This window comes from Bos taurus, chromosome 1, assembly GCF_002263795.3.
Source record: "Bos taurus isolate L1 Dominette 01449 registration number 42190680 breed Hereford chromosome 1, ARS-UCD2.0, whole genome shotgun sequence".
NCBI lineage: Eukaryota > Metazoa > Chordata > Mammalia > Artiodactyla > Bovidae > Bos > Bos taurus.
Genome location: NC_037328.1, coordinates 57563375 through 57579515, shown reverse-complemented (window position 1 = coordinate 57579515; position 16141 = coordinate 57563375). Strand labels below are relative to the sequence as shown.

At 39.8% G+C, this 16141-nt stretch overlaps 1 protein-coding gene across 4 annotated transcripts in view; it reads left to right on the top strand.

Annotated features, from left to right (window-relative positions):
- Positions 1–9810, top strand: part of CD200R1L (CD200 receptor 1 like) — a 29863-nt gene extending 20053 nt beyond the window's left edge. For all 4 annotated transcript variants that reach the window (XM_024994380.2, XM_024994370.2, XM_024994384.2 and 1 more), the window contains 2 exons: positions 8709–8832; positions 9225–9810. In XM_024994380.2, coding sequence (XP_024850148.1) covers positions 8709–8832; positions 9225–9237 — 137 coding nt within the window. In that variant the 3' untranslated portion in view covers positions 9238–9810. The remainder of the gene's footprint in view (positions 1–8708; positions 8833–9224) is intronic.
- Positions 9811–16141: the final 6331 nt, after the last annotated feature.

Sequence of the window (16141 nt, the reverse complement as noted above, 5' to 3'; positions counted from 1 at the left end):
GCAACAAATACATCTATATATTTATACATTTCCCTCCAACCCCAGCAATTAACTTTGTGTGGGGACAGAGATTATAGGTTCTAATGGACAATACTACTCCATGAGTTGATCTGCTGGACTAATTCCTACTAGCTCAGGTATTAATACAGCTTTTAATTAATTGTTTTATAATTAATGTTATATAATGTTTTTTATAATGTTTTATAATGTTTTATAATGTTCCATTGATATTTACAGCTTCTCCTCATTCTAGTAGTGAAATAAAATATATAGATAATATTTATATGAGTATACCCACTTCTAATCTTTATTTTCCGGTATCCATCTCCTAGTGATGGACAGAGAAGCCTGGAGCACTGCAGTTCATGGGGTTGCAAAGAGTTCGACACAACTTAGCGACTGAATGGCACCAGCAACAATCCATCTCCCACCAACTCTAGGCTCTTATTTTATACTTATTGATTCCAGACTGAATCATTTATTTCCAGGCTCACCTGACCTTCTCTTCTGTAGACCAAACATAACCTGTACTCTATTTTCCTCTTCCATGTCCTCAGAAGCTTGGCTTCATTAATCATCCTTGCTCTCCTTTGTTCAGTCTTTTCTGTTTCACAAATCCTTTCCCTAAGCCTGATTATATAAACATGCCTGTTTTCCTTTCATACTTAAAACAAGATGCTATGAATTCCTCAAGCTGTTAGGTCTTGCCTTTTACTCATATCCAGTATTTGAAAAAGAGGATTCTAACAAGGTATTGATTTCTGAAATATACAAACAGCTCATACAGCTCAATATCAAAAGAACAAACAACCCAATTGAAAAGTGAGCAGAAGACCTAAATAGACATTTCTCCAAAGGAGACATACAGATGACCAATAGGCACATGAAAAGACACTCAACATTGCTAATTATTAGAGAAATGCAAATTAAAACTACAATGAGGTATTACCTCACACCAGTCAGAATGGCCATTATCAAAAAATCTGCAAATAATAAACACTGGAGAGGGTATGGAGAAAAGGGAACCCTCCTACACTGCTGGTAGAAATGTAACTTGGTACAGCCACTACGAACAGTGTGGAGATTCATTAAATATCACAATCCCACTCCTAGACATATGTCTGGAAACAATGGAAACTCTATCTTTGAAAAGATACATGTACCCCAATATTCATAGCACTATTTACAATAGCCAAGACATGGAAGCAATTTAACTACATATATACAATGGAGTATCATTCAGCCACAAAAAAGAATGAAATAATGCTATCTGCAGCAACATGGATGGACTTAAGAGATTGTCACACTAAGTGAAGTAAGTTGGACAGAGAAAGACAAATATCATATGGTATCACTTATGTGTACAATCTTTAAAAAATGAAATGATATAAATGAACTTATTTACAAATAGGAGTAGACTCATAGACATAGAAAACAAATTTATGGTTCAGTCAGTTCAGTTGCTTAGTCATATCTGACTCTTTACAACCCCATGAACTGCAGCACGCCAGGCCTCCCTGTCCATCACCAACTCCCCGAGTTCACCCAAACTCATGTCCATTCAGTCTGTGATGCCACCCAACCATCTCATCCTCTGTCGTCCCCTTCTCCTCCTGCCTTCAATCTTTCCCAGCATCAGGGTCTTTTCCAATGAGTCAGCTCTTCACATCAGGTGGCCAAAGTATTGGAGTTTCAGCTTCAACATCAATCCCTCCAATGAACACCCAGGACTGATCTCCTTTAGGATGGACTGGTTGGATCTCCTTGCAGTCCAAGGGACTCTCAAGAGTCTTCTCCAACACCACAGTTCGAAAGCATCAATTCTTTGGCACTCAGCTTTCTTTATAGTCCAACTCTCACATCCATACATGACTACTGGAAAAACCATAGCCTTGACTAGATGGACCTTTGTCGGCAAAGTAATGTCTCTGCTTTTTAATATGCTGTCTAGGTTGGTCATAACTTTCCTTCCAAGGAGTAAGCATCTTTTAATTTCATGGCTGCAATCACCATCTGCAGTGATTTTGGAGCCCAAAAAAACAAAGTCAGCCACTGTTTCCTCATCTATTTTCCATAAAGTGATGGGACCAGATACCATGATTTTCGTTTTCTGAATGTTGAGCTTTAAGCCAACTTTTTCACTCTCCTCTTTCACTTTCATCAAGAAGCTCTTTAGTTCTTCTTCGCTTTCTGCCATAAGGGTGGTGTCATCTGCATATCTGAGGTTATTGATATTTCTCCCAGCAATCTTGATTCCAGTTTGTGCTTCCTCCAGCCCAGTGTTTTTCATGATGTACTCTGCATATAAGTTAAATAAGCAGGGTGACAATAGACAGCCTTGACGTACTCCTTTTCTTATTTGGGACCAGTCTGTTGTTCCATGTCCAGTTCTAACTGTTGCTTCCTGACCTGCATACAGGTTTCTCAAGAGGCAGATCAGGTGGTCTGGTAATTAAGTTAATTTATGGTTACCAAATGGGAAAGCATGGGGGAGGGATAAGTTAGGAGTTTGCGATTAAGAGATACAGACTGCTGCTGCTGCTGCTAAGTCGCTTCAGTCGTGTCTGACTCTGTGCAACCCCATAGACAGCAGCCCACCGGGCTCCCCCGTCCCTGGGATTCTCCAGGCAAGAACACTGGAGTGGGTTGCCATTTCCTTCTCCAATGCATGAAAGTGAAAAGTCAAAGTGAAGTCGCTCAGTCGTGTCCGACTCATAGCGACCCCATGGACTGTATAGCCTACCAGGCTCCTCTGTCCATGGGATTTTCCAGGCAAGAGTACTGGAGTGGGGTGCCATTGCCTTCTCCGGAGATACAGACTATTTATTAAATAGGTAAACAAGAAGGAACTACTGTCTAAATAGGAACCATATTCAGTATCTTGTAATAACATATACTGGAAAAGAGTCTCAAGAAGTATATACATAAATCTGAATCACTTTGCTGTATACCTGAAACTAAAATGACATTGTAAACCAACTACATTTCAATTTAAAAAAAAAAGAAAAGGAAGATTTTATATTCACTGTCTTTTCTATGCCACCTCACATCTGCTCCTTAAATCACATGCATCTCTTTGCACATAAAATGTTCTAACAGAAGGTACTAGAATTCTCTCAGATGCCAAATAAAATATAAAAATTTCATTCCTTGTTATTAATTAGCTTCTTTATGATATTTGATGTGGTCTCTCCTCCCTTTTCATCTGTTTTCCTTCCATATTCACTTTGTTCTCTTATTAACTTACAGCCAATTTATTAGTCTTCTTTAATAGATACATTTTCAACTACTCATTCCAAGAAGGAAGGTATTTCAATGCGTTCCATCACTGATTCTCTTCTCTTTTCATTTTTACATCTTTTCTTTGAGGGATCTCATCGAGACCCATGACTTCAGCCACATCTAATTCTTGACTCTTAAATCTATATTTTGAGCCCAGATTTCTCTCCTTGGCTCATTGTTGTTTTAGTCACTAAGTTGTGTCTGATTCTTTTGCAGCTCCATGGACTGTAGCCCCCCAGGCTCCTCTATCCATGAGATTTCCCGGGCAAGAATACTTGAGTGGGTTGTCATTTGTCATTTCCTTCTCCAGGGGATCTTCCTGACTGAGGGATCGAGCTCGGGACTCCTGTATTGCAGGTGGATTCTTTACCGTTGAGCTACCAGGGAAGCCCCTCTCCCTAGCTACCCATGATCAAAATCAATTTCTAATTGACCAGCTTCACCCAAATGCATCAGGGGCACCTCAGTGTGCATATATTCTCAACCATAATTCCTTTACTCTAGTTCAGATGGTGAAGAATCTGCCTGCAATGTGGGAGACCCAGGTTCAATCCCTGGTTTGAGAAGATCCCTTGGAGACAGGAATGGCACCACTCACTGCAGTATTCTTGCCTGGAGAATTCCATGGACAGAGGAGCCTGGTACAGTCCATGGTGTCACAAAGAGTCAGACAGGACTGAGGGACTAACACCCCTTCTGAAGCTCCACACCTATATTTTATGTCTTGATAAATGATTTAAGCCAGAAAATTAAAGACATCATCCTACAATAGCACTCTTTCTTATTTCTCAGAATGAAAGTCAGTTCCTATCTTTCACTGATTCTGCTTTAAATTCTTTCTTAAATCCAGACGTTTTTCTTTCTTCTGACTGCACTAATTGAGCACATGATCATCTCCTTCCAGGATTATTTCATTGCCTTTGTAACAGGTCTTCTGGCCCTAACTTACCTTCCTCTGTTCTCCTACACTGTGGCCAGTGACTTCCAAGATGAAAAACAGGCTTCTCCCCTACTTAAATGTGCCCAGGGCCTTCTCTTTGCCGCTTGGAAAGTTAAGCCCCTTCGGCCTGCTGCTCTGCTTGCCTCGTATCTTGCTAGTCTCCAGCGTGTACCCTAAGCATGTGGGCCTCTTTGGGCTCCTCAAAAGTGTTATCCTCTTTCAGGCCTCTCCTCTTTACAAGCAACTTCTACCGCTTCACAGTGTACTTCTTTCCCTAACTCTCTTCTATTCCGTTCAATCAATTCCTATTGCAGTTTTAAGACAATTTGATATAATTCTGTGATAACTTCTTTCACCCTGCAGTTTGGTTAGCTGTTCCTTCTCTGTGCTCACATAATGCCTCATGCCTGCCTCTGAGTACTTCCATAGTCTTCTAATTAACTGCCCATTTCTCTGATTCCCAGTACAGTGTAAGCTCCTTGAGAATGTTGTTGTTGTTGCTAAATCATGTCCAACTCCTTGTGACCCCATGGACTGCAGCACGACAGGCTTCCTTGTCCTTCACTGTCTCCCAGAGTTTGCTCAACTCTTGTCCACCAAGTCAGTGATGCTGTTTAACTATCTCGCATCTGCAACCCCCTTCTCTTTTTTGTCTTCAACCTTTCCCAGCATCAAGGTCTTTTCCAATGACTTGGCTCTTCACATCTGGTGGCCAAAATATTGGAGCTTTAGCTTCAGCATCAGTCCTTCCGATGAATATTCAGGATTGATTTCCTTGAGGATTGACTGGTATCAAACCAGGGACTTTCAAGCGTCTCCTCCATCACCACAGTTCAAAAACATCAATTCTTGGGCATGCAGCCTTCTTTATGGTCCAACTCACACATTCATACATGGCAACTGAAAAAACCATAGCTTTGATTATATGGACTTCTGTCAGCAAAATGGTATCTCTGCTTTTTAATACACTATGTTTGCCATAGCCTATCTTCCATGAAGCAAGCATCTTTTAATTTCATGGCTGCAGTCACTGTCTGCAGTGATTTTGGAGCCTAAGAAAATAAAGTCTGTCACTGTTTCCATTGTTTCCCCATCTATTTCCATAAAGTGATGGGACCAGATGCCATGATCTTAGTTTTTAGAATGTTGAGTTTTAGGCCAACTTTTTCACTCTCCTCTTTCACACTAATCAAGAGGCTCTTTAGCTCCCCTTGAGAATGGGAACCATACTATTCAGTTCTACATCCTCAGAGTTTGACACAGTGTGTGGCAGTTACAAATAATTGCAGACTTAAATGCAGATCATCACTGACTTCTCTATAAATTACACTCTATGCTCCAGGTATGATTGAAGTTAACTCATCTTCAAATCTTTGCTCATATTGTTTCTTTCCCTTGAAAAGTCTTTTTCTTCAGCTTTTAGCCTATTTAATTCTTTTATCAGCAAGGCTCAGTTCAGATTCCACTATGACCTCCCTGATTGAGCTGACTAAGCTTCTTTATTCCTTAGATGATTTACTATCTATAATACTCACTTAGCACTGCTTTTTTCTCTTATAGGTTATCTTTTCATTGTCTAGATCTGACTCTCCAATTGATTTGTGAGCTTTTTGAGGGTTGTGATGTGTCTTCTTCCATGACAGTGCCTGATAATCAAAACACCTTCTAAATTACAATTTGAATTCTGCTAGTGTATCATTCTTTCAGGACAGAATTTAGCAATGGTATCTTTGTTTTTGTACATGGTATGTTTTTAATAAACATTTTCTGAATGAATAAATGCATAGTAAGCATTGTTAATCGAGAAGGCAGTGGCACCCCACTCCAGTACTCTTGCCTGGAAAATCCCATGGACGGAGGAGCCTGGTGGGCTGCAGTCCATGGGGTTGCTAAGAGTCGGACATGACTGAGCTTAAAACTTCCCAATTCTATAAGCAGAAAGCAAAATGGTCAACCACTTGTAAAAGAATGAAACTAGAACACTTTCTAACACTATACACAAAAATAAACTCAAAATGGATTAAAGATCTAAATGTAAGACCAGAAACTATAAAACTCTTAGAGGAGAACATAGGCAAAACACTCTCCGATATACATCACAGCAGGATCCTCTATGACCCACCTCCCAGAATATTGGAAATAAAAGCAAAAATAAACAAATGGGACCTAATTAAACTTAAAAGCTTCTGCACATCAAAGGAAACTATTAGCAAGGTGAAAAGGCAGCCTTCAGAATGGGAGAAAATAATAGCAAATGAAGCAACTGACAAACAACTAATCTCAAAAATATACAAGCAACTCCTACAGCTCAACTCCAGAAAAATAAATGACCCAATCAAAAAATGGGCCAAAGAACTAAATAGACATTTCTCCAAAGAAGACATACAGATGGCTAACAAACACATGAAAAGATGCTCAACATCACTCATTATCAGAGAAATGCAAATCAAAACCACTATGAGGTACCATTTCACACCAGTCAGAATGGCTGCAATCCAAAAGTCTACAAGCAATAAATGCTGGAGAGGGTGTGGAGAAAAGGGAACCCTCTTACACTGTTGGTGGGAATGCAAACTAGTATAGTCACTATGGAGAACAGTGTGGAGATTCCTTAAAAAACTGGAAATAAACTGCCTTATGATCCAGCAATCCCACTGCTGGGCATACACACTGAGGAAACCAGAAGGGAAAGACACACGTGTACCCCAATGTTCATCGCAGCACTGTTTGTAATAGCCAGGACATGGAAGCAACCTAGATGCCCATCAGCAGATGAATGGATAAGAAAGCTATGGTACATATACACAATGGAGTATTACTCAGCCATTAGAAAGAATACATCTGAATCAGTTCTAATGAGATGGATGAAACTGGAACCTATTATACAGAGTGAAATAAGCCAGAAAGAAAAACACGAATACAGTATACTAACGCATATATATGGAATTTGGAAAGATGGTAACAATAACCCTGTGTACGAGACAGCAAAAGAGACACTGATGTATAGATCAGTCTTATGGACTCTGTGGGAGAGGGTGGGGAGATTTGGGAGAATAGCATTGAAACATGTATAATATCATGTATGAAACGAGTCGCCAGTCCAGGTTCGATGCACGATACTGGATGCTTGGGGCTGGTGCACTGGGATGACCCAGAGGGAGGGTATGGGGAGGGAGGAAGGAGGAGGGTTCAGGATGGGGAACACAGGTATACCTGTGGCAGATTCATTTCGATATTTGGCAAAACTAATACAATATTGTAAAGTTTAAAAATAAAATAAAATTAAAAAAAAAAAGAAAGTAAAATGTACTTTCTGACTTCCTATGTAAATGTTAATCTTTGAGCATTATTCTTAAATATTTTGAGCACTAGCCTGCTAGGAGATAGTCTGCTAAATTAGACCTTGAGCAGATTATTTAACAGGATGACATAACCTTTTAAATGAAAACTTAGATTAGTACTTAGACTTCACACACTCTTTTGGCTGCCATTTTTTGTAGGAGAAAAGACTTCAGAATGATGGCCCCAACTATTCTCATTTTATCTTTTCAACAGTTCTTGGGGGCATTTCACAGATGAATAAATTAAAGCAGAAAGACATAAAATACCCTACTAATGGCGTTACAGCAACTCAGTGACAAAACCACTTCACTGTGGGGAAAGTACTATCAAAGAGTACTCAAAATATTTAAGAATAATGCCCAAAGACTAACATTTACATAGGATGTCAGAAAGTACATTTACTTTTTCCTTATAAAATTGGGAAATTTTAACGATGCTTACTGTGTATTTATTCATTCAGAAAATATTTATTAAAAAGATAACATGCACAAAAGCAAAGATACCCTTGCTAAATTCAGTCCTGGAAGAATGATATACTCAGTTCAGTTCAGTCGCTCAGTCGTGTCTGACTCTTTGCGACCCCATGAATCGCAGCACGCCAGGCCTCCCCGTCCATCACCATTTCCCGGAGTTCACTCAGACTCACGTCCATCGAGTCAGTGATGCCATCCAGCCATCTCATCCTCTGTCGTCCCCTTCTCCTCCTGCCCCCAATCCCTCCCAGCATCAGAGTCTTTTCCAATGAGTCAACTCTTCCCATGAGGTGGCCAAAGTACTGGAGTTTCAGCTTTAGTATCATTCCTTCCAAAGAAATCCCAGGGCTGATCTCCTTCAGAATGGACTGGTTGGATCTCCTTGCAGTCCAAGGGACTCTCAAGAGTCTTCTCCAACACCACAGTTCAAAAGCATCAATTCTTTGGTGCTCAGCCTTCTTTACAGTCCAACTCTCACATCCATACATGACCACAGGAAAAACCACACTAGCAGAATTCAAATTGTACTTTAGAAGGTGTTTTGATTATGATGATCTGTACACTTTCAAGAATATTTTAAAAGGCTCTTTTAAACTATAGACTCTGATTTGTTCATTAGAAGAATTTTTGAAATGGCTCTTCACCTCTGCCTGTGTTATCTATGTTTAAAGGTGTCAGAACCCTGGGATTTCCAGGATCAGACTTACTGATCATTCTCTGCGTGAAATTCTCTCTTTTGTCGGTTATCCTGGTCTTTGTGGGATTCATCCACTTCCAGAGAACAAACGATTGCAGGTAGGAAATTAAAAGTGAAAATTGTAGATCCATTAGAAAGAAAACATTATGAGAAGACTTTGAGTTTACAATGTCCCGGGAAAAGCCTGACCCATTTTTTTTTTGGGGGGGGGGGCACATTGTTTGTATCTTGGCTCTTTCTTTGATATAAAAGCCTTGTTAACAGTTGAGAGCCCAGGCAGAAGTGCCTGCAGCACTAGCACAAGACAATGAAAAACTACTACTTCTTTGTGGTTTTTTCCTGAGAGAGACTTGCCTAGTCCATGCTTTGAGAATTCTGTGGGGGAAATGAAGTTTAACTGGCGCTCCTTCAGTGTTTGCTTCCCAGTTTCTATACTTCTGAAGGCTTATATTCATTTCTGCTTAATTATATACTTTATGTTTTTTCCTAGATCAAGAAAATAAAAAAAAATCTGGATGTCAATTTAGACTTGAGTTATCACAGAAAAGCAGCCAGCTGAGATCAACCTTCGTTTCAACATCTAGCTCAACTGCTCTTGTTACTACTGGAAATCTTTGTGTTTAGAATCTGTGTGATAGGTGTCAGGCTGGTTTCAAATTCTTAGTCTCTATATATATATACACATGCAAAAGCTTGTCACTTGCCATTACAATTGCCTAGGATGAGTCATCTATTTTCCCCTTTGCCCTAGGGAGTTCTTATTTGCCAATTAGAAACAACCCTGCTTCTCAGCCTAAAGAGAAAGATGGCTCAGTAAAAGGCAAAGAACAATGCTGTGCAGTTTTTCTATGCACGTTGGATTATTGGGTGGTGCTTTCATCCTGTCTATTAATAGTTGTTTCCTCTACCCACTTGAGACGCTAATCAACATTGCAATAGCAGGACCCACTCCAAACACTGCCCTCAAGTCACCCCATAGCTAACTTTACATTGTTGCTTGCTTGCTAGTAATTACTGAGACATTTGTATTGAATGTTTGACCTGATCATTAAATAAATGTCCAGAAGTTGTTTTTAGTAGTACCTGTATTTTTGAAGAAACTATTAGTTGATTCCACATAAGAAACTGCTAGCCATTGGAGAGAGTGCTAAATGTCGCCTCACCTTTTAGAGCTGCAGTGTCTGGATTTCTTGTCTGCATTACAAAATGTGTTAATTGTGATAAGAGGAAGAGTACTTGGTGGAACTGTAACAACTTCTAGGGCCACTGTAAACTGGAACCTTATCATCATTGATATTTATGGTAATATGTATTAAAAAGTATCCTTTTATATAAAGGAAAAATTTATTGTGTAAAGTGGCAGGTGATTTGGGCTATTACTTTTATTTTAAGCAAAACTCTAAGGGAGAAAATGAATGCATACTACCTGGAGAATACTAAAATAAGTAGAATAGTCTAGTGGTTGAAACGAACAACTCCAAAATCTCAGTGTATTCATGCACAAAAGTTTATTTTGCTCACTTCACATACCAATGCAAGCTAGTGGGGCTAGGGCAGGTGGTAGGAGGAATTTTGCTGGAAGCTAGAATTTTATGGCACTGCCTTTCTCAGAGTATTTTCTGTTCAGCAAGTGAATAGGAAAAATATGGAGAGATACAGAGACAGAGGACAGAGAGAGACAGAGATAGATGCAGGATTTTAGTGGAAATCGCTTTTGCTCACACTCCATTGACTAGTGCTTGTCACATCGCCACACTAACTGCTATGGAGCTAAAGAACGTATTGTAGCTGTCTTGGAATAAATAAAATCAGGTTTTGGGTATATATACCCAATCTCTGCCTACAGTAAATAATAAGACAAATGTGAAGTTTAATACCCTGTTAGTAACCAAACATGAGTCAAGAAATACATTAGTAAACAATGTCATGTATAACTTATATTAGTTCTTTTCTCTCTCTTTTTAAATCATAATTCCCTCACTTTTAAGATAGGGCATAAAATGGAAGAAAGTCTAATACTACAATTCAATTACAGCCTCAAAAATACTGTTGCACATATTGCTAGCTGCCTGGTGCAGTGTTCATTTCCCCTTTCATCTCATAGTAGATGATTGTATTCATGATTCCAAATTTTCTCCTCTCCCTCTATCCATGTAATTTGTCAATAACCTTAGACTTCTTTCCATAAAAAGTCTTTATGGAAAATTCTTTCCATAAAGAATTTTATTTGCATTAGCCAATAAAATGAGGCAGAAGTGGCAGTGTACCAGTTCTGAGCCTAGATCTAAGAGGTCCTGAAAATTTCTATTGCTACTCCATTTGAACATGACTGAGCTAGTCTTCTGGAGGATGAGAAAGATGTAGAAAGCTGAGACACCCCAGGATCATCCCCCACTTTCTGTCAAGGCCAGCCTACACAATTCAATAGCTGTTAGTCATCTCCCCCAGAAGTGTGAAGAAGCTGAGTCAAGGTCAGAAGAGCTGCCCACCTGACCTTCAGTTGATCTCAGACATTTGAGCAATTGTCACAGAAGTTTTTGTGGTTGTTTGATACACAGCATTGTTATGTTAGGTTTCTGACACATGCCTAGTAATAAAACTCCACTTTTCTTTAGTGTGGAGACATACTTAGCTAAAAGACATTTCTCAGTTTCTCTTGCAACTCAGTATGACCACCCACAAAAGTTTTCACAAGTGTAAACACACATATTGTGTGATATTTTTGGAATCGTTCTTTAATTAAAGAGAAAGAAGAAGCCCTTTTTTGCTTTTTATTCTTACCTCTTAGATTGCAACTCTGGTGTGATGACTGGAAGTCCACCAGCCAAAGTGGGTCTTAGGAACTTTGAGGATGGAACCTAACTTAATGAGGGTGAAAACGAAAGACAGAAGGATCCCGGCGCCTCATGACCATGAAGTAGCCATAGACTACCTACCTCTACATTTTTGTGTGAGAGAGAATAAACTATTTTGTTCATGGCACTGTTGTTTTCAGTTTTACTCCATGTGCAGTTGAACTTAATCTGATTGATATAAATATCTAGCTTATCGACCATAAGATTGGCTCTCGGTCTTGCAACATAGATAATGCTCTATTCATGTGCATTTTCATGGCCTATTTTTGTTTTCCTGGATTATGAAGCAAGTTGTATTCTATTCATGTGCATTGTCATGGTCTATTTTCATTCTTCCCTTAGAGGTAATCAATCAGACGTAACTTCAGAATATAGTAATCATAAGCAAGAAAGCCATCTCTATGATAGTTGCAAAAAAATCGCTAATTGTGTAAACTCAAGGAACGCTGTGGGCTTATGATAGGAAAGGGTGTGGGAAGCCGGGGGTGGGCAAAGATGACCCAATAGTCAGCCAATCCCTAGACGTGTGAGGACATGTCTGCATTATAAGATTGGGAAGATAAAGACACTGTTGTGGGCTCTTAGAGAGGATGTGAGCAGAAAAACAGGAACTGAACTCTATGGGATTTTATTATGTTCTTTTTCCACAGAAGAGACTCCATCGCTGCCTGAAGAGGTTTATCCAAGTTCATGTTTGTCTATTCCACCCTCACTGCCCTGATTTTCTGGGAAAAGTAGAAAGCTAAACTATTTCCTCTCAACATCCTACCCACATATAAAGATTAAAAAAAAAAACAACAGCTTTATTTTGTTTTCTGAACATACATATACATATACACGCACACAAATTAACTGTGGTCCTAAATTGAGGGAAATTGGAGGCAATTTTTATCAAAACACAATTGAGAGCCACTAGATGGTGCTTCAACTTAATTTTTTTTTTTTTTTTAACATTTCTAAGCAAGCTAATATCTTACCTCAGACAGTAATCTTGAATTTTTTTCTTTAACTTTTCTACAAAACTGTCCCTCCCTACAACCAATTCTTGCATCTTCTTGGGTAGTTCTGAAACAACTATAAAAGAAAAGGAAAATGGTTTAAATTAAACTTAAGGAGAAAACTTTTTTCATACTTCAATTGTATTACCCCTATCATTTCATTTTAGTTGAAACATTTTGTTTCTCAAATGTTAGTGTTAATGGCAGCAGATGGTCAGAGGTACAAATAAGATTAGCTGGCCTTTTCCACTTCTTGGGTCCAAGCCCTTTTCTCCTCCCCCATCATCTTTAAGAGGCATACATGATTTCTAAAGCTGGAAGGAAGCTACAGAAAAAGCCGGCCAACTTCCTCATTTTACAAAAGAGGAAACTAAGACTCTCAGAGTAAGAGACCATTGGGTGTTACTCAGAAGCCAGCTGGAATGTGGACTTGCTTTGCTTGCTGATGAGAGCACTCACAAAGTGGACTTTGTAGTTTGTTTTGTTTGGATTGGGAGTTAGGGTTCAAGAGAGAATTTATGGTGGTGGTGGTTTAGTCACAAAGTCGTGTCTGACCCCATGGTCTGTAGCCCACCAGGCTCCTCTATCCATGGGATTTTCCAGGCAAGAATACTAGAGTGGGTTGCCATTTCCCTCTCCAGAGAATTTATGGGAGTCCTTAAAAGGATCACAAGACGAAAAAGGAAAACAACACATGAACTATTCATGAGATTAATTGCTATCTTCAAAGAAAGAGTGAAGATTACTGTTGTTAAAGATTGAGTTTCACCACGTGCCAAGGACCTCACATGCCAGGTACATCACATCTAAACTGAGAAACCAGTGTAATGTAGAGATTTTAAAAATTGCCCTTTTAAGTCTTACTTTAGTCTTTTTTACAATCTGGATGCAAAAAAAAAAAAAAGAGACATGAGAGGAAAATTTCCCTGTTTAGGGAAATACACTAACAGTTCAGACAGGGAAAGTAAGGCTCAGGCTGTAGATTGCATTGGAATTACAAAAACAAAGGGAACTAAAATGATCAGCATAATTTGAAAATGTTTTTTCTGGGATCCAGAAATAGGAATTTATGAATCTCATGAGGAATCAAGTAAGAGAAGAAATAGAATAGGCCTTAGCTACAAAAGGGGCTTCCCTAGTGGCTCGATGGTAAAGAATCTGCTTGCCATGCAGGAGACCCAGGTTCAATACTTGGGTTGGAAAGAGCCCCAGGAGGAGAGAATAGCAACCCACTCCAGTATCCTTGAATGGAGAATTCTATGGACAGAGGAGCCTGGCAGTCTACAATCCCTGGGGTCACAAAGAGTCAGACACGATTGAGCAACTAATACTTTATTTACAAAAAGAGAATTGGCTGGTCATAAATTCTCTCTTAAGGGTTAGCTAAAGAATTTTAGAATTAAAGATGCCTCTCTGTTAATATTTACTTAAAATCTATTATACACAATAGACTTCATGATTATTGGTGCTTTAGAAATGAAGCAAGAGGGAACTCAGCCCACATTCTGGGGGAAACAGAACAAAGAGGGCAGCAGCTGGCAGGCCTTGTGATAAGACCAAGGATGACCACAAATTAGGTGGGAGAGAGAAGACAAGAAGCCACAGAGGAAGGCAAGCACTGATTAGGCATTTTCAAAATGCTGGGGAGGGTATTGTACTTCCCCAAACTACACTGGCTACAGCTTGAGTTATTTTATTTGGACATTAAAGGAAAAGATTTTTCCAGAAGACTGGAACTCTTAGGCACTACTGGGAACTGCAAAGATGATTAGAAGTTCACAGTCTACCAATAGTTATTACTTGAACTCTGAACACTTAAGATATATTATGTCCTAATAATAAGGAGAAGAACTCTATAATCTTTGAAGGTTCTGGCTAGATGTAGAGTGTGACATTCTCCTTCCTTCTTCCCAGTGGCTTATAGCTTGTAATTTTCTTAATGAGAAGAAAGAAATAGGGAATCAACTAGAAATATTCAGAAATCCTTAGATTTGTAGAGAGTGTTTTCTTCTTAGGAAACTGCAGACTCTCTCTATTACTAAACAGCCACAAAAGGCCAGAAAGACAACTCAGCAGTTGTGCTCAGTGAGAGTCCCACAGATGTCCCACGGTGTGTGCCCAGTGAGAGTCCCACCATGTGTGCCCAGTGAGAGTCCCACAGATGTCCCACAGTGTGTGCCCAGTGAGAGTCCCACAGATGTCCCACGGTGTGTGCCCAGTGAGAGTCCCACCATGTGTGCCCAGTGAGAGTCCCACAGATGTCCCACAGTGTGTGCCCAGTGAGAGTCCCACAGATGTCCCACGGTGTGTGCCCAGTGAGAGTCCCACCATGTGTGCCCAGTGAGAGTCCCACCATGTGTGCCCAGTGAGAGTCCAACAGATGTCCCACAGTGTGTGCCCAGTGAGAGTCCCACAGATGTCCCACAGCGTGTGTCCAGGGAGAGTCTCACAGATGTCCCACGGCATGTGCCCAGGGAGAATCCTACTGTGTGTGCCCAGTGGGAGTCCCACAGATGTCCCACGGTGTGTGCCCAGGGAGAGTCCCTCACATGTCCCACAGTGCTCAGATGGGAAGCAGCACCCTCTGCTGTTCTCTCTTGGATATGTGTTCACCTGTCTTCCTGAGCAGATCACTGAGCATTTTCTTGTCAATGCTAGCCTATGTGTTTACACCGAGAGCACTATTTCTATCCATTGCCAGCTTCCCACACATCCCCAGACAGCGTTTATATCTGAAATGGTATCAAAGGGCAGAGGGCCCCCAATTTACATAGTGGAGGGCAGAATGGAATCTATGCCAGTAGAGGACAGTGTATCTCTCTGAATTCCTAGAGGTTGGCATGGTGCCTGGCATTTCTGTAGATTGGATGGCTGGATGAACAGGTGATAGAAAAAAACAGTCAGTTCTAGAAGCAGGGTGTAAAGGGCTAAGGTATCAAGGAGTTATTTAAATTGATTACACCCAAGGCTGCCTGTGTGCACTCATTTGCCATATTCTGAGTAAATTTGTTCCTCATTCATCAAATATTCATTAATTACTTGGTATGTGTCAGCCATAACACTAAATTCTAAAAATAAGTAAGTAAAATGTGAATCAAATATTAAGTAAAATAAGATCCTTGAAGATTTGACAGTAAAGAAGACAGACATAGCGGATCATTAAAATCCAGATTTATGTATTAATAGAGGTATATACACAGTGCTACAGCAATCAAAGGAAGGAATACTCAATTCTGACTGAAGATGTGGCTTGTAGTTAAGGAAAATCATCAGACACATTAGGAGGCTCTCAGCTGCTGCATGAAACAGAAACTAGGGCTCTGACAGTTAATAAGGCCACTTACTATCTTATATGACCTAAATCAAATCCCTTATGACTCTAAAGTGGAAGTGAGAAATAGATTTAAGGGACTAGATCTGATAGAGTGCCTGATGAACTATGGACTGAGATTCGTGACATTGTACAGGAGACAGGGAGCAAGATCATCCCCAAGAAAAAGAAATGCAAAAAAGCAAAATGGCTGTCTGAGGAGGCCTTACAAATAGCTGTGAAA